At 41.8% G+C, this 27269-nt stretch overlaps 1 protein-coding gene across 1 annotated transcript in view; it reads left to right on the forward strand.

Annotated features, from left to right (window-relative positions):
- LOC147710107 (zinc-binding protein A33-like) overlaps positions 1–27269 on the forward strand; it is a 441227-nt gene that overhangs the window by 236980 nt on the left and 176978 nt on the right. The window contains exons 6-7 of the mRNA XM_086920807.1: positions 22814–22834; positions 25916–25936. Of these exons, the coding sequence (XP_086776933.1) occupies positions 22814–22834; positions 25916–25936 (42 nt within the window). The remainder of the gene's footprint in view (positions 1–22813; positions 22835–25915; positions 25937–27269) is intronic.

Consider the following 27269-nt stretch of genomic DNA (forward strand, 5'->3'; position numbering starts at 1 on the left):
AGAATCCAAGTGGTGCACACTACCCAATCTAGGTGAGGGTGTGGGGTCTATTGCCTATCACATTACCCTTATCACACCCCTGATGGTAACATCCCCCCAATAATGATTTCCACATATGAAAGATGTTTGAAGGAAACTTAGTGCTATATTAAATCTCTAATGTGAGAGCATGATTAATTGTAACATGAAAACGTACATGTCTGCTACAATAATTGAACGAATAGGTCCAAAATTTTGAATTACCTGCAGACACTATTCATTAAATGTGTATAAATGTTGTATATCCTGGCAAACGGAAACAACCAAATAGTGATTTAACGGACTATCACTCCCTAGAAATTAGCTGAAACACAAAAATTGTGACCAATGCGAATGTGAATACACACCCAGGGTGAATAGATTCTGACATGATGTTATTTCACCCCTCACACAGGGAGAGTGAAGCCCCCTGTAGCTCGGAAAACCCCTGCTAAGAAGTCCTGAAGAAGGTGCCACATTATCGAGTGTATCGCACCGAAACGGGTCGACGCATTCCCATATGAGAATCCACCTTAAGCTCAAATACACTGGATGTACATATATTTTTGTCACACGTGTGTATTTGTGTATATGCCATCTATAGCCAGTGGATCTAGTAATCTATAGTGGTAATAATATCTGAGTGCCACCGTTTTAATAGGGGTCCTTTTTCGTGATTTTACTTTATGCTATGTACTGTATTTTGGAAATATAATCTTGAAGTCTGTGATATATAATGTACCTATATGTGTTATTGTTTCACATTGTCTATTGTTTTTGCAAAGATTAACTTTTACTTTTCAGGGAAAGTTCCTTTGAAATTTTAAACTTGTGTATTTTTTAATGTGTATGATCTTTTCATTTTAATAAAAATTTAGACTGTTAACAAATTTTCTTTCTTTGTGGGAATCATTATATATATTGCGTCCTGTAAAACAGTTTTCTAGGGTAACCTGTAACTTGGGTACCACAGTATAACTGTATGGGTATAGATACTACAATCTAATATATACATCCCAGGGATCCCTCTTTGACTTTTTGTACTTTGTGCCCTGTTCCCTGGTGAAAGTGGGTAACCTCTCTTTTGAAATCTGTTAAGTACGGCCTTGTGCTGGAGAGTATAGGTTTTTCATGGTGACTATTTCAGTTTTTCCTACCCGAATAAAACCCAATAGTCTTCATCCAATCATAAAATGGATACACTGAAGACCTTCGGCTTCAGTGAAGAACAACTTAATAAAATACTAAGCTCTAATAGAGGCGGTAACAATATCACAGTTATTCCCAATGGTGGGGAAAAGTGGAATCAGCTCATTAACTTAAAAAAGAAGATCATTAGAACTGAGTTACATGCAGACTTCATGACTCAGTATGTTAGGGCAGGCAAAATACCCATAGGGTTGCAGATCCGGAATGAACCGGGCTTGTTTGTGGATAATCCAAAATTTTTGGAGACATGGACATTTATCTGCAACCGTTGTAGCAGAGACCTTATGCTACTTATCATCGAAACAGCTCAGGCCACTGTCCTAATAGAGATAAAAGAAATGGAGGAACTAGAAAAAGCACTCTTAGATAACAATGTAGTTGAGGATGTCAAGAAAAGACTTGAGGAAATAAACAAAGATATGCGAGGTTATTGCGAATATTTAACTAACCGCAAAACGCAAAAATTGAGGAAAGACATAGCTAAATTTAGCCAAGAAGTAGTCTACCCTTTCCTACAGAAAGATTATTACACCGAAAAACCAGACAACTTTAGAAATGAGAATACAAAATCTAGATTCCAAACCAGATTCCAACCGAGAAGACCCAGACATGTACATTTCTCAGGCACGTCTGAGAGCAGTATAGAGGAAGAGGAACATTGTAGAGAAGAGGAGGAATATGCAGGAGCAAATAGAGAATATGACACTCCTTTTTTAGATCAACGCCCTCAGAGAGGTCGTGGGAACTTCCGTGGCAGAGGGAGAGGCCAATACTCCAAGAGACCTATCCAGAGGGAACAGGAACAGGAGTATCAGCAGAACCCGGCCCCTCAGGAATACAAGCGGACCAGGAACAAAATATACTGGCGATAGAAAGAACACCCATAATTAATCTATCCCAGAGAACCCTCACCGACACAGAGAAACAGGTGCTGGGTATGGGTTTTAATTTTGTCCCAACCGCAGGTATAAATAAGTTCCAACTAGAGAAGGACCTTAGAGCATTTTTTCGGAAAATCAGATTGCGCAGATTTTTCGAAAATAGACCCACTAGAGAACAACCACCCGACTCGGGCCTACGAGCAAAGTCCACCTTTACTCCCAGCCTCGGCATGGTGGATAAGAATCTTGAGATCTTTGAATCCATGGTTAAACTAGAAGTAGGTATCTTGTTGGAAAAAAAACACTACCAGGAGCAAAATGTCAACAGAGAACAAAGGGAAGCCATAAACTCCTTGTCGGCCGACACTAGTATCACCATAAAACCGGCTGATAAGGGGGGAGGAGTCGTGGTGTTCGACACCACAGACTATGATTGCAGAATAGGGTACCTTTTAGCAAACAAAGAACACTACAGTAGAGTCCATCAGTCCAGACTACACAAACTGAAAAAAGATGTTGAAACCCTGCTCCTAACCACTCTAGAAGAGGGTGGCATTACTGAAGACGAGTGGAAGTTTTTGAATAATTCAAATCCCAAAACTCCAGCGATGTATGGACTGCCAAAGGTCCACAAAAGTCTTACAGATCCGCCCCTAAGACCAATAGTAGCCTCAATAGACTCACTACTGGAACCACTGAGCCAGTACGCAGATAGATTTTTAAAACCCTTAGTGGAAAAACAGAAATCTTATATCCGCGACACTGCGGACATGATATCAAAGATCGAGGGAACCCATTTCGATGAGGACAATGAATATATGGTGACTCTCGATGTAGAGTCACTCTATACTAATATTCCTCAACAAGATACCATCACGGCAGTCAGCAGTCTTTTAGAAGAGACGGAGATCATAGGAGGAAACAAACAATTTATTGTCGAATGTGTTTCCATGGTACTCCTCAACAATATTTTTCTCTTCAAGAAAGATTTATATATTCAGAAGAAAGGGACCAGCATGGGCGCAACCTGTGCGCCGAGCCTGGCCTGTATATATGTCAGTTTGTTTGAAAACAAACACATATACAATGAAGTGAGTCCTTTTTTCGAGAACATCCGAAACTGGGCTCGCTTCATTGACGACATATTCTTTATCTGGCTGGGTAACACAGAGTCACTAGAAGAATTTCTGTCATGGCTGAATTTGGGAGATCCAAATCTCAAATTTACAGCCACCTACAGTAAAACGAGGGTTAATTTCTTGGATATCTGCATCAAAACCGAGAACAGGCAACTCAAAGTAGAGCTCTACAAAAAGGAATCTGATCGGAACACCATTCTACATTATCGTAGTTACCACCCAAAAAGCCAAAAAGATTCCATACCATTCGGGGAGTTTCTTCGTTTACGAAGAAACTGCACAGATCTGGCAGACTTCCACAAGCATGCGGGAGAGATGAAAAAGAAGTTCAGGGAACGTGGATATCCTAAGAAACTGATTGAGCATTCTTGTAAGCGGGCCCGCTATTATGATAGGGAAAGCTTACTAACGAAAAAAGAGAAGAAAAATGTACAGGATAAGATAGTGATGGTCAGCCAACACTCTTCCATAACCAACCAAGTAAAAAACATAATCAATCATAACTGGAAAATCCTCAACAACGGTCCTGACACTAGTGTTCTAGAACGTCCGCTATTTGCATACAGAAAAAACAAAAATCTACGATCAAACCTAGTACACACGTACAGGGATGATGTAGTAGAAAATCAGACCACACTCACTGGCAATAGAGCAGTGGGAAATAACAAATGTGGCAATTGCAGTATATGTGATCTCTGTGTAGTCACTAAGCAAGTGGTACACAATGGTGCAACACACGATATCACAACACTGAACAACTGCAGAACGAAAAACGCAATATACATGATCCTGTGTCCGTGCGAACAAGCCTATATTGGAGAAACAGGACGTGAGGTAAGAGTACGGATCAGCGAACACAAATCAGCTATTAAAAATAACAAGGAAAATGCCCCCTTAGTAGCGCACTGGAAAGAAAAATGCCACAATGAAAAAGATCTTAGGTGGGTCATCATAGAACGGATAAAAGAGCTAACCAGGCTAGGGGATAGTACCACCAGAAGGAAACAGCAGGAACAGTGGTATATGATCAAGTTTAACACCATTAAAAAAGGCTTGAACTCGAGGGAAGAATGGGAAGCCCTCATTTGAAGTAGGATGGGGATAGTATCTGGACTCTGTGACATATGACCCCTTTGAACGTAAAATGAAATATAATAGCAATGAAAGGTAAGATATAGGGTAAAAAGAATTCCATCAGGGAGACAACCCGGTTACTCATACATATGTACCAGGTCATGGCAGCAATGCTGGCTGAAAATATTGCTAAGTACAACATCATCTTCCATAAACAATATGTATCTCCACAGATCGGCATTTAATAAGGCATATATAGCAGATGACAGTGCTCTCCCGGCGGTTACAATCTATCCGGTTCTCATTGCATTATTTGAATGCAGTAAGACAATGTAGCACCTTTGCAAATAAAATTTAGGCGAACAATAGAAAACTTCAGTAGTGGACATACAACAGCAAATGGAGTACTCCGAACATGCTGAGCTGCAGCATGCAATTAAAAAAACATATACAAATGCCCCTTACGAATGTAGAGCCAAGGGAAACAAACATAAAACTTATAATATTAAGGATGCTCCTAAAACGATCAAATGGCAATATTAAACTTATAAAATACAAGGTATAACGTTTATAGTCAAACCCGGTAAAAATACCAATCTAAAGCTATAAATATTTCTTAAACAAACCGTAATATAGGATTCAATCCCAAACGCAATTAAACATTTCTAAAAAGGAAAAATAATATAACAAAAACTATTGAAACACTCTGGGCTCAGAGCGTTGTAAAACACCATTCCAAGATGGCGTCACCCCTCGCGCAGCTCGCTCGCCTATCGGGACCACAATAAACCAGCTGCAAACAATTTTCTAAGCCCACGCTAACATAAATAGCCAATCCCCAAGCACTCTCGATAGAGAGGAGATCGAACGAGGCAGAAGCTAGGAGCCACGGAAAAAGAGGTAAGAGCTAGTGAGCGCGCTGCCCGTAGAATACCGAGGGAATACTGATTAATCACGGTATTTAAACTGTATGGACCTTAGTATTGGGGGGCCCCACCTCTGTCATTTCGGAATAGCCTGCGTCCAAACGCTAGCACACAGCCGACTATAGGTCTGTGCTATAATAAGGGTAACATGTAATCTATCGGGTCCCCTCATGTTCAGGGAGGGAAAACCGACCTGGCAGCACCACGTTACAGTAAGACGTACGTGCATGTCTAGCCAATATCGGTAATAATAGAAGTGGGGATGGTGGTAATAGAGAGAGGAACGAATCCCCGGTGAATAAATTAAATGACAACTCGATGCAGGAAGTGTGGGCGCAGCCTACTGGCGGTGTCAACACAACCCCCAAAAATTAGGAAAAATAATAGCTTTCCTTCAATGTTTACAAGGGTAGGTCCACCAGGGAGAACCCGTAGATGCCTTAGAATAATTGTTTAGTTTAAATTCGTAGAAGTAACAGTAAGGATGACCCGTATAGTGTCAAGCATGTATCCCCCCAGAGTTAATGATAGAAACACCGTACAGAACCCTGAACGGTTTAGTCTTACAAACGACAGCATAGATGTGATCTTTCCACAAATCATTTGCTTCTCTGACCCCTCCAGAACATATCCAGTTCCGGCGAGGCCCCCAACAATATGCCCGTTTGAAGCGAGTTTTAAAATATCACAGGTAAGAACGGCAATATAATATTTACACCAAAGTGCCTAGTGCCCTGCAACATGAGGGAATAGAAACCTATTATTTCTCTTAACCAGATACCGTGCCTTAAGAAAAAGAAATCGGAAGACAAAAGAACACCATTAGAGGAGTCTTTAAAAGACATAGAGGTAATAAAACGACCTTACCAGCTATAGGTAGAACTTCTGTTGAGACTCTCCTTTGTTTAAGAATCATCCATAATTTTGTTCACCTGCAGGCCAAAACAGCCATTGACCACATAGAATTGACCTGGAAGAATCCAAGTGGTGCACACCACCCAATCTAGGTGAGGGTGTGGGGTCTATTGCCTATCACATTACCCTTATCACACCCCTGATGGTAACATCCCCCCAATAATGATTTCCACATATGAAAGATGTTTGAAGGAAACTTAGTGCTATATTAAATCTCTAATGTGAGAGCATGATTAATTGTAACATGAAAACGTACATGTCTGCTACAATAATTGAACGAATAGGTCCAAAATTTTGAATTACCTGCAGACACTATTCATTAAATGTGTATAAATGTTGTATATCCTGGCAAACGGAAACAACCAAATAGTGATTTAACGGACTATCACTCCCTAGAAATTAGCTGAAACACAAAAATTGTGACCAATGCGAATGTGAATACACACCCAGGGTGAATAGATTCTGACATGATGTTATTTCACCCCTCACACAGGGAGAGTGAAGCCCCCTGTAGCTCGGAAAACCCCTGCTAAGAAGTCCTGAAGAAGGTGCCACATTATCGAGTGTATCGCACCGAAACGCGTCGACGCATTCCCATATGAGAATCCACCTTAAGCTCAAATACACTGGATGTACATATATTTTTGTCACACGTGTGTATTTGTGTATATGCCATCTATAGCCAGTGGATCTAGTAATCTATAGTGGTAATAATATCTGAGTGCCACCGTTTTAATAGGGGTCCTTTTTCGTGATTTTACTTTATGCTATGTACTGTATTTTGGAAATATAATCTTGAAGTCTGTGATATATAATGTACCTATATGTGTTATTGTTTCACATTGTCTATTGTTTTTGCAAAGATTAACTTTTACTTTTCAGGGAAAGTTCCTTTGAAATTTTAAACTTGTGTATTTTTTAATGTGTATGATCTTTTCATTTTAATAAAAATTTAGACTGTTAACAAATTTTCTTTCTTTGTGGGAATCATTATATATATTGCGTCCTGTAAAACAGTTTTCTAGGGTAACCTGTAACTTGGGTACCACAGTATAACTGTATGGGTATAGATACTACAATCTAATATATACATCCCAGGGATCCCTCTTTGACTTTTTGTACTTTGTGCCCTGTTCCCTGGTGAAAGTGGGTAACCTCTCTTTTGAAATCTCCCTAGATAACTACCTGTCCACACACAAGCCCCCATAGGCGGCCATCCAAGGGGTACAGCACCCCCACATACATCGTAGGGGCACAGCCTGGCCGACCCAATCGACACTTGAACCAGGTGTTCCTCCCGTACTCTCAATTTTCTTTTCCCACTTTCCTTTCCTCTCCTCGTCACCTGGGGGTACATACACGAGCCGCTCACAACGACACACACCAAGTATACGAATATCGCATGCATGCTCTAATAAGAGGCCGTATGTTACCCAACCGGCATATAATGTGATCAAGTTTTTTTTTTTTTTCCTCAGGCGATCCACACTGTACTCCTGTATACTGTATTCTGTATACACAAACTTCTTCCTCAATAAAATTCACTTGAAATAAAAAAAATTAAAAAAAGAGAAGGCGCACTTGATTCAATATTGTTTGGTGCCCTCTAGTGGTACTTTTCCATAGCAACTCTGTGATTTTTCAGCGGTGGAAGCCTTACTTTTATTTTTTTTCTCTCTCTTCAGTATTCTCAATGGCGTCATTTGCAATGTCTCAGCCTCCCCCATTTTTTAAGTGAAGAGGGGAACCTCTCATTCCGTGGAATAGATGGATCAAATTGTTTGAATCATATCTAATTGCTATTGGGCGGGATCGATTTTCTTCAGTGCGCAAACAACATATTTTATTACACAATCTAGGAAAACAAGCTAGAGAAATCTGCGATGATTTACCTGACACTATCACAGTGGGTGAGGGAGGGAGTTAGGATGCCCATAGTGACCCTCAACGTGACGTATACCAAATTACTCTTAAAAAATTTGACGCTCAAGTTGGAAAAAAAATAAATATAGTTTTGGAACGTCATAATTTCTTCTCCAGATCGCAAGGAAGAAATGAAAAAGTAGCAAATTACATTGCTGTACTGAGAGGTTTGGCAGCTACTTGTGATTTTGAACCTATTACTGAATTACTTATAAGAGATCAATTAGTGCGGTGCACAAGTGACAAGAAAATTCAAGAGAATTCAATTCAATTTCAATTCAATTTTATTTAAATATGATTTTGGAACTCCTTGGAGATCCACATATAGCAAAGTAACAGACAAGTAATATAAAAGTAAAACCACATATGATCTGGCTTATTCTGGCAAAATATACAGAGTATCATGCAACTCATCTAATACAATTCTAAAAAACATTTAAAAAAGTTAAAAATTCTATTACAGAAAATTTCATTTGGGGGACAGAAGATAGCATCAATAAGAGATCTTGCCGATAAAATACCAAATTGTATACATACAGGTTTCACCCACAAACGGCGGTGGACCATTAGTGCTGGACAAACTAACAGAACATGTATAGAGTCTTGGACTGAGTTGTTACAGAAATTTCATATATTAGATATACCATACCATTTGGCCATCAACTTATTCAGTGGAAGAAGATCCTGCCTAAGAAGCAGCCAAAAACGGCGCAGACTGTGAGGTATATTCCAGGAGGCATAAGGTTGTATTTGTCTAAACTGAAGAGAATCAATAGCTTGGGTAACCCCCCTCTTCTGTACAATAGCGTTGCGATCCCTTTCGTAGCTTAGCTTCCATGTGGCTTGTTTTAATGTAAATTTTAGTTGTTGCATAGAGAGGTCCAAGAGAGTGGCTTCCTCCAGGTCCAGGAGAGTAATGGCCTTCCTATAGTTCTTTGTGAGCAACGAGTGCTCTTTTAGGGGGCCCATCAACTCTTTTGTGATGTGGGATCTTAATGTAGCTGGCTTTCCTTTGATCAAACAGGTAACCCAGCGAATGACTCCTGCCAAGCCCTGTGCCCAGCTACTTCTTAAGCCGAATTCTAATCGGAGGGCTGCTGCACTGCAACTATTATTAACCGAAGTTAGGTTTCTCAAGAGGGAACCCTCAATAATGTCCAAAAAGTCCCATTCACCTAAATCGATGAGTTCTATGCCGTAAAGCAAAGTTGGAGGGATTTTTGCCCGGAATACCTCCAGCAGATACCTGAAGTGTCTTTTACCGGTTGATTTATATAAAGCTCTCAACCCATTTCCCTGCGACTTTGCCTTACGAGCGCTATTATCTATATGGGGTTTGTTGCTCAAGTTGCTATTAACAACCTTACCCAAAAATACATATGATTTTACTCTTTCTAATTTTTGACCTCCCAGCTTCCAGCTAATGTGTTCCAACTTCAGTTTTTTCCGCCCCTCTATACACATTACCTTGCTTTTAGAGATATTTATTTTCAGGAAATGATCTTCGGAGAATACATGTAATGAATGCAGACGGTTGTTAAGACCTTTCGGGGTAAGGTCTAGGATTAGTATGTCGTCCGCATACATTAAACAGGAAATGTGTGTATCTCCCAGGCGTGGGGCAATTCCTTCACATGTGGATACAGTATGGGGGAGATCACTAACATACAGGGAAAACAAAAGGGGAGCTAATAGACAGCCTTGTTTGAGGCCATTCGCAGAGGGAATAAGCTGAGATAAGCCCCTTTCTCCCCCCAAAAGCACTCTACACCACGTATTGTCATGCAAGTCTTGTACCAGAAGTAAAAGTCCATGAGGCATTCCCAGAGCAGATAGCTTTTTCCACAGTAATTGTCGATCGACCTTATCAAAGGCCGTGGAAAAATCTATGAATGCCACATAGACTCTCCCCTTTCTGGCTCCAATGTATTTATTGGTTATTACCTGGAGGGCTGTTAGATTGTCCATGGTGCCATGGTTTTTCCTGAAACCGGTCTGCTCGAGTGAAAGTATGTTTGAATACTCCACCCAGTCATTTATTCGTTTCAGCAAACATCTTGTAAAAACTTTGCCGATTGCATCCAGCAGTGCAATCTGGCGGTAGTTCTGAGGGGATAAGCGATCTCCCTTTTTAAACAATGGCACCAGGATACTTCCCTTCCAGGTGGGAAAAACCTTACCTCTCAATAGACAAATATTAAATACTCGACAAAGTAATTTGCTCCATTTAGCGCTGTTTCGTTTTAATACAGTGATGGGCAATTCGTCCGGGCCCATTGCCCCGGAATGCCGCATTTCTCCAATAGCTAAATCTATGTCTTTTTCTGAGAATGGCTCTATAGGCAGACTCATCTCTTTTGACCATAATTGTGGGGCCACACGGTTGTTGCTTGCATAAAGGTTAGAAACAAAGTCCCTCCATATTTGTTCCTCAATAGGGATGGGTAAAGGTCTTGTTCTCAGTCCGCACCCCTCACCTATAAGGGACCAAAACTGCCTCATTTCCCCGTTAATGGCGGCTTCTCTTATTTTTACCCAGATGGCATCCTCTTTTTCTTTACGTATTGTTGCTAATAGCCTTCTCCTTTTCCTTTTTAGCAATGTTATTTGTTGCGCTATAACAACGGATCTATTTAAGTATTGGGCCCTTACTAATTTATTAATTTCTATGTTAAGCAGTCTCAGAGGGTTTGGCAGGATTCTAATGGACTTTTTCTTATTGGACTTTTTTGCCCCCGCTATCACTGTTTTCATGAACAGAGAGAAATTTTCAATTTCAGAACCATGCCAGGAAGGGAGCTCAGATATTGCTATGTCGAGCATTCCTTCCAAATTTCGTTGCGCTCTTGCATTCCAGTAACATCTTCCTGATTTAGTGCCGAAATTTATTTGATCGCTATTCAGAGACCACTGATCACATTTAGAGGGCTTTACATTCACCAAAATAGAAAGTATTCTGTGATCACTTAGCGGTGTGTCGATAATATTAAGGTCCTTCAACAACTCAAATGAGTGAGTCCTCACTATAACATAGTCTAAAATCGATTCCCCCTGATATGATTTATGCGTAAAATTAGCCGGGGAATCCGAGGGGAGTCTCCCATTTGCAATAATCCCATCCATTTCCGCGAACTCATTTAATAATAGTTTTCCACGTTTATTTGTTCTAGTATTTTCGGGAAATACTGCCCGAGGAATGTGGAGAGTTTCTTCTCTAAATTTATCGCAAAATAAATTTATACTTGAATTGGAAATCTTGCAGTTTAAGTCCCCGACTAAAATTATAGCCGTCATTGGATCTTTCTCCTGATGCTCTGAATATGTAAAAAAACCTTTTTCAAAATTACATTAAAGCAAGCTTCCGGTGGTATATAAGCATTAATCAAAACCAAATGTTTACCAGCTTTAGTGTTACTAGACCTAAATAAAGTTACTACTTGAAAGAGATTACTGGGGTCCATAAGATGTGCATAGTTCCAGTTTATTCGATTCAATAAAGGGCAAGCTATCCCCCCACTAGCATGTCCTTTCTTATTAAAAGTGGCACTACCTTCCAATACAAAATAGTCTTTCCCTGCTTGAACTTTATCGGGGCACCATGTCTCCTGGAGGCATATTATATCTGCTTCCAGGGACAGAAGGAATGCCATTTTTTCCGGACTGTTTTTTAGACCAGCTGCATTCCAGGATATTATAGATAACTTTTTGCTAAAGATGCAAATTAGACGCTTGTTTATTTAGGGATTTTTCTGCCAGAACTCTAGGAAGCCAATTCCATTGAACATTATCATCTCCAGTATCTAGTTGGCGAGATAACAGAGGCGGATTAGCATAGGATACTAAACGAAAGTCCTTAGACGTACATATTTTTAACTCTGTAAGCTCACCTACCTTATTTATACTACCTGTTGCTGCTTGCAACAGAGAAAAAGGAGACTTCTGACAAATTTGGGATTTAGGGACATTATTTTGTCTAGTGTACCCTAACACCGGGATTACATCTATCCCTCTGCTCTGTAAATCTTCTGAGCGTTGCAGGATTAAATTAGCTACTAACTTAGAGTGAAACTTCACCCTAGTTATCATACCCACATCTGATTTTAATATTTGTACCCTGTCTAAATCAGCTGATTGTATTAATTTCAAGTTAGCCGATTCTTGAAAATATTTAAGCAAAAGCGATCTATTCAAAATGCATTCTACATCAAAAAGGGGAGAGAATTCTACCCAGACGGTGTCAATGCTTTTCTCCTTAGTCTCTATTAACGAGACGCCTCGTGCAACTACTCCCGCAAAGGAAGTTGCTAGGGGATTAAGGATAGGAACTACATGGCCAGGGGGGTTATGCTTCTGTCTCAAAGGTATAGAATTTTTTGTCCCACTTATTTCCCTATTAATGGTAGCTTGTTGGAAGAGGGTATTTGTGTCTATTGTTATAGATGGGAGGGGGGAGGAAATAACTAGTTCTGGGGTGGCCGGAGGCGGGGGAACGATATTTTCCTTATTGTTCTTATTTTCGGGGTTATTATCATTTCCAGCTACCACCTGAGTTTGATGTACCTCATTATATATAGGGGAGTTAAGATGTTTTCTAAAAAGGATTTTCCTCCGCCTATTTTTTTCAATCCGTCTTATTAATTTCCTCTAATTCTTTCCATTCTTTTTTGGTTTCTCTAACTTCCCTTTATTACTATTCTCTTCCAAAGCGGCATCCACCTCTCTATCTCCTTCTCCCTGTTGCTTCTTAAAAATTGGGAAAAGATCATTCCCTGTTTTTGGAGGGAATTCCCTACAGGATTTTATTTCTAACTCATTAACTGTTGAGCAATTTAAAATAGGGAGTGGCTGAATAGCACTTGTATTTGCTTCCTCATTTACTATTTTTGGATCATCATTGTCTATGGGTAACTGATCTATTATTACTACCTCATCTTGTACTAGAGAGGACTGCTCCTTTTGGACTGCATCCTTGTCGCTTCGAGTGCCCAATAAAACTTTCAAAATTTGGGTCACTGTATCTAGTACACAGTCGGAGCCCCCCACACATTTTTCCAGTAATTGTAAAATGGAAGACAATAAGTGTTCTAATATGTGGAGAGAATCAGAAATAGGTTTATCTATCCCCTGGTGTTGTAGTGCATTTATACCAGTCAAATTTAGGTTGGGGCTTATAGAAAAATTTGTGTGTGAGGATTTGGAGGGGGTGCTGCTGTAGAGCTGTAAGCCAGCATGAGTTGATGTTACCGGTGTTTTTAAATCTGTCTCGGCTTTGACCAAGTCAGTCTCTATGTATCTTTGACATAAATCCTTATCTAGGACCATAGGAGACAAGCCGTTGTTGAAAGAATCTCTTACTGGTGATGTATTTACTGTGTGATGAACATCATCATATGGAATTTTCCCTTTGTGCAAAATATCTTGTTCTATGTCTTTCCTTGTTTTTATGATTACTTCTGGGGCTAATTCAATATTGTTTTTCATTGTGGAAAATAAAGGGGGTGAAAAACCACCCTCAGAGAGTATAGGTACTACTCTTGTTGCTACTGAACTGTTATCCACAATTACCTTTCTATTTACAGGCGTCTCTCCTGATATATTGGGTAACATATCTGAATGAATAGCTCCAGAGTCCTTAATATCCTCCGACTTATTGTCCACCATTGTAGCTCTATTCCTACCCTTTTCCCAAAGATTGAAGAGCTGACAAGTGCTTTTCAAATGAGTAGCCTGGCTACTCTTGTTTCGAAGGGGGTTCGATCTGGTTTTTGAGCATGATCTTCCTACCAGTATTCTCCCAGATCTCAATTTTTTTGTCATCATCTCAATCAGTGGGAGCGGAAAAATATATGATAGAAAGTACTATTCAACACACATAAACTAGAATACTTGACAATTTTTTCTCGAAACTATATATTGTAAAAACGAAACCAGAGCTAATAAACTATATCTACACAACCTATATAGTAATCTTAAACGTCTAATACTTTTCTCAAAGAGAGCATGGGAGTCAAAAACAGGTGGGAGTAACCTGGGCAAGCAGTATGTGAATAGACAAATGTTAGAGGACTGGCCTAGCCTGGCCTTCTCGTGCCTCTGAGGGCCTCAGAGGGCCCGCCCTTGTCCCTGGCTTCTCCCGGGCGCTTCCCGTGCGCTCCCGCGCAGCGGAAATGTACTCGGTATAATATAGTTAAGAAGTTGAGGGGGGCGTGTCCAACAGGGAGAGCGTCACCAGGTGGTTGCGGTGAGCAGCAGGGACTCTTGGGATCTGGAGTCCTGCTGAGAAACCGCTCGCAGCCCTGTGTTTGAAGTGCCCTCAATACGTGGGGTCCTGTGTCCAACACCGCGTAGCGGGACCCGCGAAGCGGGTCCGGCAAGAAGTTGCTGCTTACAGTGCCCAAGGATATTCACAATGACAGGAGACACTTCCACGAGCCTCCAGCGACCAAAATTCCGCTCCAAGATGCAGGCAGCAAAGAGAAGGTAACCGGCAAGGGTTCGTATCCTGAGGTCTTTTCAATGCAAGCAGGGGGGCATGTCCAACAGGGAGAGCGTCACCAGGTGGTTGCGGTGAGCAGCAGGGACTCTTGGGATCTGGAGTCCTGCTGAGAAACCTCTCGCAGCCCTGTGTTTGAAGTGCCCTCAATGCGTGGGGTCCTGTGTCCAACACCGCGTAGCGGGACCCGCGAAGCGTGTCCGGCAAGAAGTTGCTGCTTACAGTGCCCAAGGATATTCACAATGACAGGAGCCACTTCCACGAGCCTCCAGCGACCAAAATTCCGCTCCAAGATGCAGGCAGCAAAGAGAAGGTAACCGGCAAGGGTTCGTATCCTGAGGCTTTTCAATGCAAGCAGGGGGGCGTGTCCAACAGGGAGAGAGTCACCAGGTGGTTGCGGTGAGCAGCAGGGACTCTTGGGATCTGGAGTCCTGCTGAGAAACCGCTCGCAGCCCTGTGTTTGAAGTGCCCTCAATGTGTTGGGTCCTGTGTCCAGCACCGCGTAGCGGCACCCGCGAAGCGGGTCCGGCAAGAAGTTGCTGCTTACAGTGCCCAAGGATATTCACAATGACAGGAGACACTTCCACGAGCCTCCAGCGACCAAAATTCCGCTCCAAGATGCAGGCAGCAAAGAGAAGGTAACCGGCAAGGGTTCGTATCCTGAGGTCTTTTCAATGCAAGCAGGGGGGCATGTCCAACAGGGAGAGCGTCACCAGGTGGTTGCGGTGAGCAGCAGGGACTCTTGGGATCTGGAGCCCTGCTGAGAAACCTCTCGCAGCCCTGTGTTTGAAGTGCCCTCAATGCGTGGGGTCCTGTGTCCAACACCGCGTAGCGGGACCCGCGAAGCGTGTCCGGCAAGAAGTTGCTGCTTACAGTGCCCAAGGATATTCACAATGACAGGAGCCACTTCCACGAGCCTCCAGCGACCAAAATTCCGCTCCAAGATGCAGGCAGCAAAGAGAAGGTAACCGGCAAGGGTTCGTATCCTGAGGCTTTTCAATGCAAGCAGGGGGGCGTGTCCAACAGGGAGAGAGTCACCAGGTGGTTGCGGTGAGCAGCAGGGACTCTTGGGATCTGGAGTCCTGCTGAGAAACCGCTCGCAGCCCTGTGTTTGAAGTGCCCTCAATGTGTTGGGTCCTGTGTCCAGCACCGCGTAGCGGCACCCACGAAGCGGGTCCGGCAAGAAGTTGCTGCTTACAGTGCCCAAGGATATTCACAATGACAAGAGACACTTCCACGAGCCTCCAGCGACCAAAATTCCGCTCCAAGATGGTGGCAGCAAAGAGAAGGTAACCGGCAAGGGTTCGTATCCTGAGGTCTTTTCAATGCAAGCAGGGGGGCGTGTCCAACAGGGAGAGCGTCACCAGGTGGTTGCCGTGAGCAGCAGGGACTCTTGGGATCTGGAGTCCTGCTGAGAAACCGCTCGCAGCCCTGTGTTTGAAGTGCCCTCAATGCGTGGGGTCCTGTGTCAAGCACCGCGTAGCGGGACCCGCGAAGCTGGTCCGGCAAGAAGTTGCTGCTTACAGTGCCCAAGGATATTCACAATGAAAGGAGACACTTCCACGAGCCTCCAGCGACCAAAATTCCGCTCCAAGATGCAGGCAGCAAAGAGAAGGTAACCGGCAAGGGTTCGTATCCTGAGGTCTTTTCAATACAAGCAGGGGGGCGTGTCCAACAGGGAGAGCGTCACCAGGTGGTTGCGGTGAACAGCAGGGACTCTTGGGATCTGGAGTCCTGCTGATAAACCGCTCGCAGCCCTGTGTTTGAAGTGCCCTCAATGTGTGGGGTCCTGTGTCCAGCACCGCGTAGCGGGACCCGCGAAGCGGGTCCGGCAAGAAGTTGCTGCTTACAGTGCCCAAGGATATTCACAATGACAAGAGACACTTCCACGAGCCTCCAGCGACCAAAATTCCGCTCCAAGATGCAGGCAGCAAAGAGAATGTAACCGGCAAGGGTTCGTATCCTGAGGTCTTTTCAATGCAAGCAGGGGGGCGTGTCCAACAGGGAGAGCGTCACCAGGTGGTTGCGGTGAGCAGCAGGGACTCTTGGGATCTGGAGTCCTGCTGAGAAACCGCTCGCAGCCCTGTGTTTGAAGTGCCCTCAATGCGTGGGGTCCTGTGTCCAGCACCGCGTAGCGGGACCCGCGAAGCGTGTCCGGCAAGAAGTTGCTGCTTACAGTGCCCAAGGATATTCACAATGAAAGGAGACACTTCCACGAGCCTCCAGCGACCAAAATTCCGCTCCAAGATGCAGGCAGCAAAGAGAAGTTATTAGCGGATGCACCTGAATTGAAGCAGGCTATTGACATCGCAAAGGGTATAGAGCATACAGCGTTTTGTATGAATGAAATGAAGGATGCTATGGAAGTTAAACAAGTGAGTGATAATGAGGTACTAAAGGTGGTCGCAAAGGAAGATAGAAATAAAACACCTTCTTCTGCAAAATTCAAAACAAAAGGTAGATCATAGACAAAAGAATGTTGTGTCAAACCGTAAATGTTTTCGTTGTGGTGATCCTAAACATTTGGCTAATGATATAAGATGTCCAGCGAGGAGAGTGGTGTGTAGGAAATGCAACAAACGTGGACATTTTTTAAAAGTGTGTCATGACATGAAAGGTAATGTATCTCACATGGTGCATGGTGAGGACATACCCAATGCAGACATTATTTTCCATGTTGAGAACCTTCAGAATGTATCTAACATGAAGTATCCTGAGTGTAATATTTTTCTTGATGACATGCAGTACAAGGTTTATGCAGACTCCAGTTCCCCATATATTTTAATCAATGAAGCCACATTTAAGGCCAACTCATGAAACAAAGTATATGAGATGTTGACCCCAGATATTAACCAAGGTGGATATAACCATGACCCTATACCACTAGTGGGTATGCTTGTTATGCAAATTAACTTTAAAGACAGAGTTACTGTGTTTAAAATTTACATCACTAAACATGGATCGAACTTACTTGGATGGAGGCATCAAAAGGATCTTGGCATAACATAAGATCCTAATGCCTCTGAACCGGTGTATCTGGTGGAAAGAGATTGAATTGGGAAAGAAGTTTATGATGAGTTTCCTGAGGTGTTCTCTGATGAATTAGGCTTATTAAAAAGCTTTTTGCACAAAATCAAATTGAAGAAACAGTATAAACCCTCTGTTCACAAAGCCAGATCTATTCCTTTATCCATAACAGATCCCCTCAAGAAGGAATTAGAGAAATTGGAGTCAATTGGGGTAATTGAAAAGATTGGAAGCTCGGAGTGGTTAGCTCCCATAGTAGTTGCATCCAAGGAAGGGGGTAGAGGTATTCGTTTATGTGTGGACCTGAGAGATTTAAATTCCAACATCTGGGTGGATAGACATCCCCTTCCTAGAATCAACAAAATGCTCAGTATCATACAGGGTGCTAAATTCATCAGTGTCCTTGACCTCTCCGCAGCTTACCACCAAGTTGCCCTCTACCCGGAGTCCAAAGCTTTGACTTCATTTATAACACCTTTTGGGGCATACCAATTCAATAGAATGCCGTTTGGGTTGGCATCAGCTGCGGCTGTAATTCAACAGATCATGCAACATATTTTAGGAGGTCTTAACAAAGTGTTGTGTTTCCAGGACGACATTTTAATCTATGGAGAGTCAGAAAGAGAACACAACAAGATTCTCAGGGATGTTTTAAACAAGCTAAGTAAAGCAGGTTTTACCACGCACAAAGACAAATGTAAGATAGGGGTGAAATCAGTAACATATCTAGGACACACTATATCTGAAGAAGGCATTAGACCTAAAACCAGTTTGGTAGACTATGTGAAATTAGCCCCCCCTCCTACTAACAAGGAAGAACTTAAATCGTTTCTTGGCCTTGTAGAGTATATGTCGAAGTTTGAGGAGAATTTTGCGGGGCATGTGCACTCCTTAAGAGACATATTAAAAAAAGTGTATTCCTTTATCTGGAGTTCTCAGTGTCAAGATGATTTTTACTACATCAAACAAGCCTTTTCAAAAGCTCCCACGTTAGGCATGTTTGACCCCAACGCCAAAACTTCTCTAACCACTGATGCCAGCAAAAAGGGACTTGGTGCGTCCCTTACCCAAACTATTGATGGCAGTGAAAGAATAATTGCATTGGCATCTAGAGCCTTAAAAGAACCTGAATATAATTACTCTACAATAGAGAAAGAAGCACTTGGGTGCTACTGGGCAATAAACCGCTTCAAATTTTTCTTGTGGGGTATTCCTTTTATTTTGCGCACGGACCACAAACCCTTACTCCCCATTTTCTCTACAAAGAGCATAGAAAGAGCCACTCCACGCATCTCCAAATGGGTCTTAGCATTTCAAGGTTTTAACTATTCCATGTGTTTTGTAGCGGGTGAGAAAAACACTATAGCGGATTGTTTATCCAGACTCCCCATTTCTGATGATAGTTTCCAATGTAATCCTCCGGATGAAACTATTTTAGCCATTGATTGTCCTGCTAATAACCATGAAGAATGGTAAACAGGTATACAGGAAGACTCTGTTCTAAAAGAACTTAAACATTTGATTTGTAATGGATGGCCTGATCCATCAATGGGATTACGGAGAGGTTGAATTCCTTGTGGGTGGTAAGAGATGAACTATCTATAATTGGTGATCATGTACATAGAGGGAATAAAAGTCTGCCACCTGCAAACATAAGAGAACGCATTATATTGATTGCACATGAAGGGCACCCAGGTAGAAGTATGACCCAAAGCAAGATTAGACAGTATTAGTGGTTCCCCAATATGGATAGTAATGTTGAAAACACTGTGAAAGATTGCATAACCTGTGGAGCTAGTGACAAATTCAAAGTGGTACGTAAAGCACCCTTGCTTCCTGTATCTGCTCCATCCAAAACCTTGTGTAGCAGGGATTCCGTTCTCCTACAGAACTGTGCATAGAGATCTAGAACCTCAGTGACTTAGGGTGACCCAAAACTCACCTCAGTATCCAAAATCCCCTTACCGAGCTAGCTACAGTGTCTCATTGGTCATAACAAACTCCCAATGACTTAGACAAACCAGAACATGAACTTAGGTTACCTCAGGTATCGTGGAACACATGAACACGCTTTCGCTCTTTAATCATTTCAAACCAGAACTTGGAGTAAATGAGGACACGTGCATATTTGAAATATTTATTAATCAATGCAATGTTCTCAAACGCAGTATCTTGTATAATACTGACAAACAGATTATAAGAATCAAAGTTATCAGCATAGTTACTAGTCCATAGTAAGCAAACGGTGATAGCATATTATAATGCTGAAATGAATAGGAATTAACAACACCTATTTCTCACCTCCCTATTTAGCATATTATATTATATTTATGAAGGTCTCTTTTGGGTTTTAGCAGGGCGGGCCCATACCTCTAAATGTCAGGAGGAGAGGATCACATCATCTGCCACCAGCTCTCTGCATGCGAAGCATCATCAAGTGTTTTCTTGCATTCCCTGTAACTCTATCTTAAACCCGCTTAGAGCCCAATGTTGGCAGCAACTGTATTTATGTTATGTCTAATGTGGTGCGAAGATCAGACCTCCCAGCAACCTTGTATTGAGTTATTCGTAGAGGGTTCAGCACTCACTGTTCAGACAGTGTACCAAGCAAAACTGATATCAGAGTAATAACATATTATTCTCAAATAAATCACATTGCTCTTCTAGGTTGAAAGCTTCAACAACAAGTATGTGTTGTGTGCAAACTGAAGCCGAAGGAAAAATGGTGTTTAACCCCTTCTACGCTGATGACGAGCTGGGCTCGTCATGGCGTAGCCCGCTCGCACGCTGATGACGAGCCCAGCTCGTCACGTAACATGCGGTTTTAAAAAACTCAGCGTACGAGCGGAATTCCGCCCGCACGCATGCGGTTAAACATGTAATAAGCTCATGCTAACTTAACACAGTATATATAAAGAAGTATCTATATGACACTTGGGACAAGTTAGGGTTAGACATCATTGGTACTCTAAACTTCCTAGGACTCTCTAAGAAATTCATATTTGTTCTTGTGGACTACCAATCCCATTGGATTTCCACTAAAACGGTTTCTTCTATCACCACATCTGCTTTGATTGAATTCTTAAAAGACATTTTCTCGAAAGAGGGAATACCCAGTTCCCTAGTTACGGACAATGGGGTTTAATTTACATCTGACACTTTGACACAGTTTTCATCTAATTTGGCCATATCACATATAAGAACTCCTCTTTATTGTCCTAAGGCTAATGGGCTGGTTGAGAGAGTAAATAGAATGTTAAAGAACACCATTCAATTAGCTGTTACGGCACATGAACCTGTTGATGATGCTATAAGGAAGACTTTATGGTTGTACGATTCTTCTCCCAATGCAGTCACTGGAGTTTCTCCCTTTTTGTCCCTCAAGGGGAGGAATCCAGGGACCAAACTTAACCCCAATTGGCTCAATGGGGGTAGTTCTGTCTGGGTGGATAGAGAATCAATTTTGGATAAAATTGGTCTCCATCAATCCAGTTACAAAGATATGATCAGAAGTGGGGTACTAGGAATAGGCAATGGTGTGTAGGTCAGTGGATAGTGGTCAAGAGACCTCAAGTAGGTTGTGCAAGATTTTCATCATTTTCCAAACCTCAAAGGATTCAACGAGTAAATAATAATTTGGTTGTTTTGGAGGATGGTAGCACATGGAGCATGAACAATATATGTTGCTGCCCCAGTGTATGTATTCCCTTGTCTGCAAGAAGAGATAACCAAGAAGACATGCTTACCAAGAACCCACTGACTAGAGAGACCAGGTCATTCTTTCATCCACGATGGCAAGAGGACTTTGTGATGTAATGACCATGCACAGAATATTCTGATGTTCCTCTTCTGTTGTAAATACTGTGTATAGAATAGTTCACTTGTTCCATTTTTTCCCTACAGAAAGAGGTGTGTTGTAATCTTCCTCGCTCTGGGATTTACCTATAGTGATATGTTACAAGTGGTATGCCCCCTTTTCCCTTTCCCCCCTCCCTTTCCCCTGCCCGTGGTTTGCCCCTACCTTGGAATGTTGGTGAGGAGTTCACCTTAGAATGTTGGAGTGAGGCAGTGTTGGTACTGAGGATCAGAGTTGAAATAAATTGCTCTTTCTTCCACTTCTGTGTCAGCGGTTTCTTAACAATAAGGACTTAACATCGAATTTTTCCCTGCTGTTTCATATCACCATGACAGTATATACTACATTTATTTTTACAGTCTGTGTTGTTAACCTTCAGAGTTTAGGTATTGAGTTATAAGTTTAAAATAAATATTTTTAAACACATGTCCTGTTTCTTAGTGGTTTTGAGTGTATTACTCATCAAAGAAAGAGGGGTTAGAGTTCGACTGTATCCCTGAAAATATCAGATATTGTAATGATTTGTCACTCCCTCGTTTCGAGAATGGCCTAATTAGAAACCCCAATAGGATTTCTTCCTTTCAATATTAGATAATGCTGCTGTGTTTATTAGCTACACCGGATACATAATAGCTGAGGATTTACATTTTAATCCTGACTTTAATTTTAGCAAGATTTCTTTTCAGTTCAAGTAAGCATAATAACATCTTAGTGTAGGATTCGTACAAGGGTAGGTGGCTGAACAGCATACATTTCATTTTCTTCATTGACAAACATCTGAAATATTCCTGGATTTCACAACAGACACATGTAAGCAATATAGGCTTGGGCCACAAGTTATACCTTATTGCTGCCGATGTGGGTGGACATAAGCATTACCTATGGTTTATGGCATATATAAGAAACAAATAGAAGAATGAGGCAGAGACAGATCGATGATAAAGGGATGGTCCCATGGTTATGATTTAAAGTATTAATATGTGGCATTATTTAAAAATATATTTTCTGCATCACATTATGAAGGCATCATGTAAGCTAAATGTGCATACAGGCACAAAGGTTTTACACAGCCTCTAAAATGGTGCACATGGTTGTAGGTCTTGTATTTTTCAAAATGCAGATTTATCTGTTCTGGTCAATCCTGACTGTTGAATGCTCATTGTGGTGGGCATTTTCAATGTCACCATTTTCAACATCATGCCAGTAATGTTTGTGAATAGTTTGAATTGTGAGAATTTCACATGACCACAGTTGCCATAAGCATAGAATAACTCTTGAAAGTTTGCGTTTTACATTATTAACAATGTAGTCTTTAATCTGTACAAGTAACACATTTGTCTTCCCTTTTTCAGATGCTCTTCAGAAGGAAAAAGGTATGTGAAATTTCATTGAAACAAGGGTGAGGATAAGGACGCATCTACTTAAGTTAGAGTACATATGTTAAACAACTTGTCTGTATATTGTTAGTTCCTGTCGTGGATCATTTGCTTTTGTTGAAGTTGTGAACTATATTTTGCTCCACAGGGACCATTAGCTGAAATCTGTTTCCCCTACACAGTAAGCAAAGCATGTCCCACTCTGCACTGCAGCACTAAACACCAAGACACACACCAAGGGATTTTACTGAATTTAGACTCTTTGACTCCATCTTAAATATATTCATAAATTACATTTTCAAGTTCGAAAATCATTTGTTTGCTATTTGAGCAGACATATCTAAGAAAATATTTTCCAATTGATAGTACATCTAAAGAAAGAATTTCCAAATGAAATAGTTTTGAGGTTTACATCATGACCATTTTGTTTATAACATAACTTTGAAGCCTTTTTATAATCTACATTGAATGTATTACTATTTTACAAACCCCCTAACTACCATAGTGACAGACAACTTTAAGTCATATACTTCAACAAACCATGCCCATAATTGAAGGGCTATCGAAAAGTATAATAATCGTAAATGTGATAGGTCAGTTTCAAACATAGAAACTATTTATTAGGACTATATGAACAGAAATATCTTATGTTTATCAAATTTTCAGATGTTTTGCAAAACAAAATTAGAATATTGAGAAAATTCTCCGAGATAGATAATGCTACTCTTTCTGAGTTCTCTTTGTTTGTCTAGTTCCACCAGTGGGCAATGTAGAAATGAATTTCACATCCTCAAAGCAAGATTAAATTAGTCTTCTCTATAGCTTCTCAGATAGATGATTTAATTAAAGCAAGAGGAAAGTTTCTAAATTGAGCTATAATAGATGGATCATATGGAAAAGCAAATTCAATGATTTTCCCCTGCCTTGGTAGTTGCAAAATCCATCTCCTATTATTTGCAGACAACACCCTCCTGATCTCAAAGACCCTAGTGGACTACAATGTTTGGTTAATACATCAATAAATCTAAAGACTTTAGCACTGAACAGTGGGCTTGTAATAAACCATTCTAAGACCAGGTTTATGGCCATTACCCCTCACAAAACATTTAGGGGTTTGATAATGCTGGAGGGGTCGACCTCTGGATAGGATATGTGAGTTTGACTCTTTGGAGGTTAGGTTAAACAGATTTAAGGTGTGGGCACCACATGTTGAGAAGAGCAGACAATTTAACTCCGCACTCTGCTGCAATTTTAGGACACTATTGGATATCCTGGACCAGGTGTATTTCTCCTGTACTCTAGGTATCCAGAGTTTTTTTTTAAATCTTTTTTATTTGCATTTATACATATAGTGGGAAGATAACCTGCACAGTTACTGAAGTATAGCAAGAGCACGTTCACTACAGCATGTTTGGATTACAGCTAGGATAATAAAGATAATATTTCAGGTGCATCCTGCAAGGCAGTCTTAGGTTTTAGGCTCAGTATCGCATACACATACAGTAATATAGGCGGCAAGAATTCCTGGCAGATACAAGCATCTTCGTAACAGTCAATTGTTATTAACTCCGATTCAGTGAGGAGTTGGTGAGCATCTATTTTTGTATCTTGTCGTCCATATACATATGGTTGTTGTCTACCTTACCATCTCTGCAGTATACACTCAATCAGTGCTAGGCTGATAAAAGACGCCATTCATAAAAAGATAAACCATACAAAACAAAACAAACTTTGGATAGGATATGTGAGTTTGACTCTTTGAAGGTTAGGTTAACTAGATTTATGTTGTGGGCACCACATGTTGAGAAGAGCAGCCTAAATTTAACTCCACACTCGGCTGCAATTTTAAGACATTATCGGATATCCCGGACCAGGTGTCCAGAGTTAAAGCCGAGGGCAGTGCCCTGTAGGGGGCTGAAGTATGGGGCACTTGGAATCTGACTAAACTTGAGGTAGAGGAGAATACATTCAGAGAGTACTGACTAACCTCCTGTATAATACTCCGCTAATACAATTAAGACGAGATTGGGACCTCAATTCAATGACATATGAGGCCTAATTGAGGCTGTTACATTATTGGAGAAGGTTGAAACACTATGCAGATCTTGATGACCATCTTGGACCCTTGGAGGAGCTATTATCACTGGACAGTCATGGTAGAATTTAGTGGTTATCTTATGTCCAAATGTTGCTAGTACACATCGGTTTAGGGGGCCCATTGGCCTACTCAGCATCCCCGACCTATCTATTCAAGACTACACCTAAGGATGCATTCTGGTACCATGTAAATTCCAGTATGTGTCCAAAGGGTTGCTTAGTACTCTTTTTTTTAATTTTAAACTTGAATTTCAATTTGAACCTTTCTTGGATATTATTAACCCATTAGCTGCAAAGTCCCTTACCTTAAATTCCTCCAGGGAACTTTACCATTAATGTATGTATTATCAAAGTGGGACCATTTAAATTCAATAAGTACTGTATGTCCAGTTTGCCAGCGGCTAGAGGAGTCACTAGTTAACATTATTTTATTCTGTTCTGGTTATACCTGGCCAAGAAAAACATGGATCATCCCTTTTTGAAAGCAATTTGGATGCCGTCTACCAGAGGTTAGCAAACGGTTCCTCGGTACAGTATCCTCTCAGTTACTTACTTTGCGGTATCCAAGTACCTTCCTTGGAGCAGGTCCATCAGATACAGGGTGCTGGAGTTATTGGCTTTCACATTATGCTTTGTCTTTGTCTTAACCTCCCTGTACCTATGTATTTGTTATATGATGCTTAGCATCGGTGTCCTTTATTTGTTGTATTTTAACTATATATATTTTTAAATGCCAATTGTAACTAATTATAAAGTATTTTATTTATTACAATTTAAAGGTACACTTCCATGGATCATTTAAAATTTGTAATGGCATGACAAAGCTCCGTGTTGTAAATTGAGTTTGTGTATCTCTAGTTTTACATATGTACTGTTATGTACTTTTATGGTTTAAAACTCTGAATAAAGTATTTGATGATGAAATATTTGACACATCTGAAAACAAAATTAAATTAGTTTTCTCTACATTTTCTCTTATAGGTGATTTAATTAAAGAAAGAGGTAAGTTTATAAATTGAGCAATCATAAATGGATCTTATATAAAAGTAAATCTGAAAGAAACATGTTAGTTATAGATTCCTTACCTTAGATTTACCCCCAGGTGTCAGACTGGATCCGGAAAGTTTTTTCATCAGCAGTACCCCTGCATGTTGAAAGGTGGCGTCGGCCAGCTCTGCGATTGTCATTGGCATCGTGGTTGCCGGGATGACGTTGCGTCAGCTACTTAGACACCAACCTCGCGAGCCAACATCAGTTCTTTCTTTTTCTGTGCTAGCCAGCGCAGATCCGGGAAGAGTGGTACCACTAGTACATTTTTTACTAATCTTATTGCGACTTTTGTCGACTTCTTTTTCGAGTTGTATGACACCTGTTGTACGAGGGATGCCCAGTGTCTAGCAATGCAGTTCCTGTAAGCTACTGATGTCAGTGACGGATCCACACAGCATGTGTCTTTTTTGCCTGGAGCATGACCATGACCCCTAGTTGTGCTCTGACTGCCGGCCCATGGCCCGACGACTTTGCGGGAGCGGTCCCGTAAGTTACTCGAGGCTGGGCAGCTGGCTCCATGCCGCTCAAGGTCCTGGTCCCGTGGGAAGTCGAGGGACCGGTCGCGGAGTCATCATCATCACTCCTCGTCGATGTCTTTGCACTCAGGGCTCAGGTAAGTCGAAGCACAGGAAGAAGTTGAAGAAGCACCATCGCTCTTCGACTTCCTCTCAACCGTCGGCTGGCGCAGCGCACGGTGCGGGTGGTGCCACTCCCAATGCTCCGCATGTGGAACCTCCATGGTCGACTCTGGGCTTCCCTCCCTTTCTGGGATCGAGCTCGACCCCTGCCCAGCTTCGTCAGTTCTATGAATCGATGCACGCCATTTTTGGGCGGCCCGATTCCGCTAGCGCTCTGTTGTGCCAGACGGAGCGGGGTGGGGCAATAGATCTTTGAAGCCAGCGCCTCCGGCCCCGGCACCACAGGGCATCCTTGGATCCAGACCTGGTCTGGATCGGCGCCAGTAGTCCTTGTGACACCTCCTCCGGTGCTGGCTTCACTACCCCACATCCATAGCCGGCACCAGCTGGAACCCCTGCTGGCATTGATCCCAACCTCACCCCGGACATAGACACGGAACCAGACCGGCATCGCCCGATGCCAGATCTGGCACTGATGGGTAATTTTGCCTCTGTGTTCAGCCCTGGCCCTTATCAGCCATTTTGGCAGCCAGGGGAGGATGGTGAGGACTGGGAGGGTTATGGTGTCCCTTTATCTGACCAGAACTTGGATGAACAGGACTGGAGAGAGGAACTGGGGGAAGCCAATGGTCTAGATATATCCTCAG

The sequence above is a fragment of the Lissotriton vulgaris genome, chromosome 5, assembly GCF_964263255.1.
Source record: "Lissotriton vulgaris chromosome 5, aLisVul1.2, whole genome shotgun sequence".
Lineage (NCBI taxonomy): Eukaryota > Metazoa > Chordata > Amphibia > Caudata > Salamandridae > Lissotriton > Lissotriton vulgaris.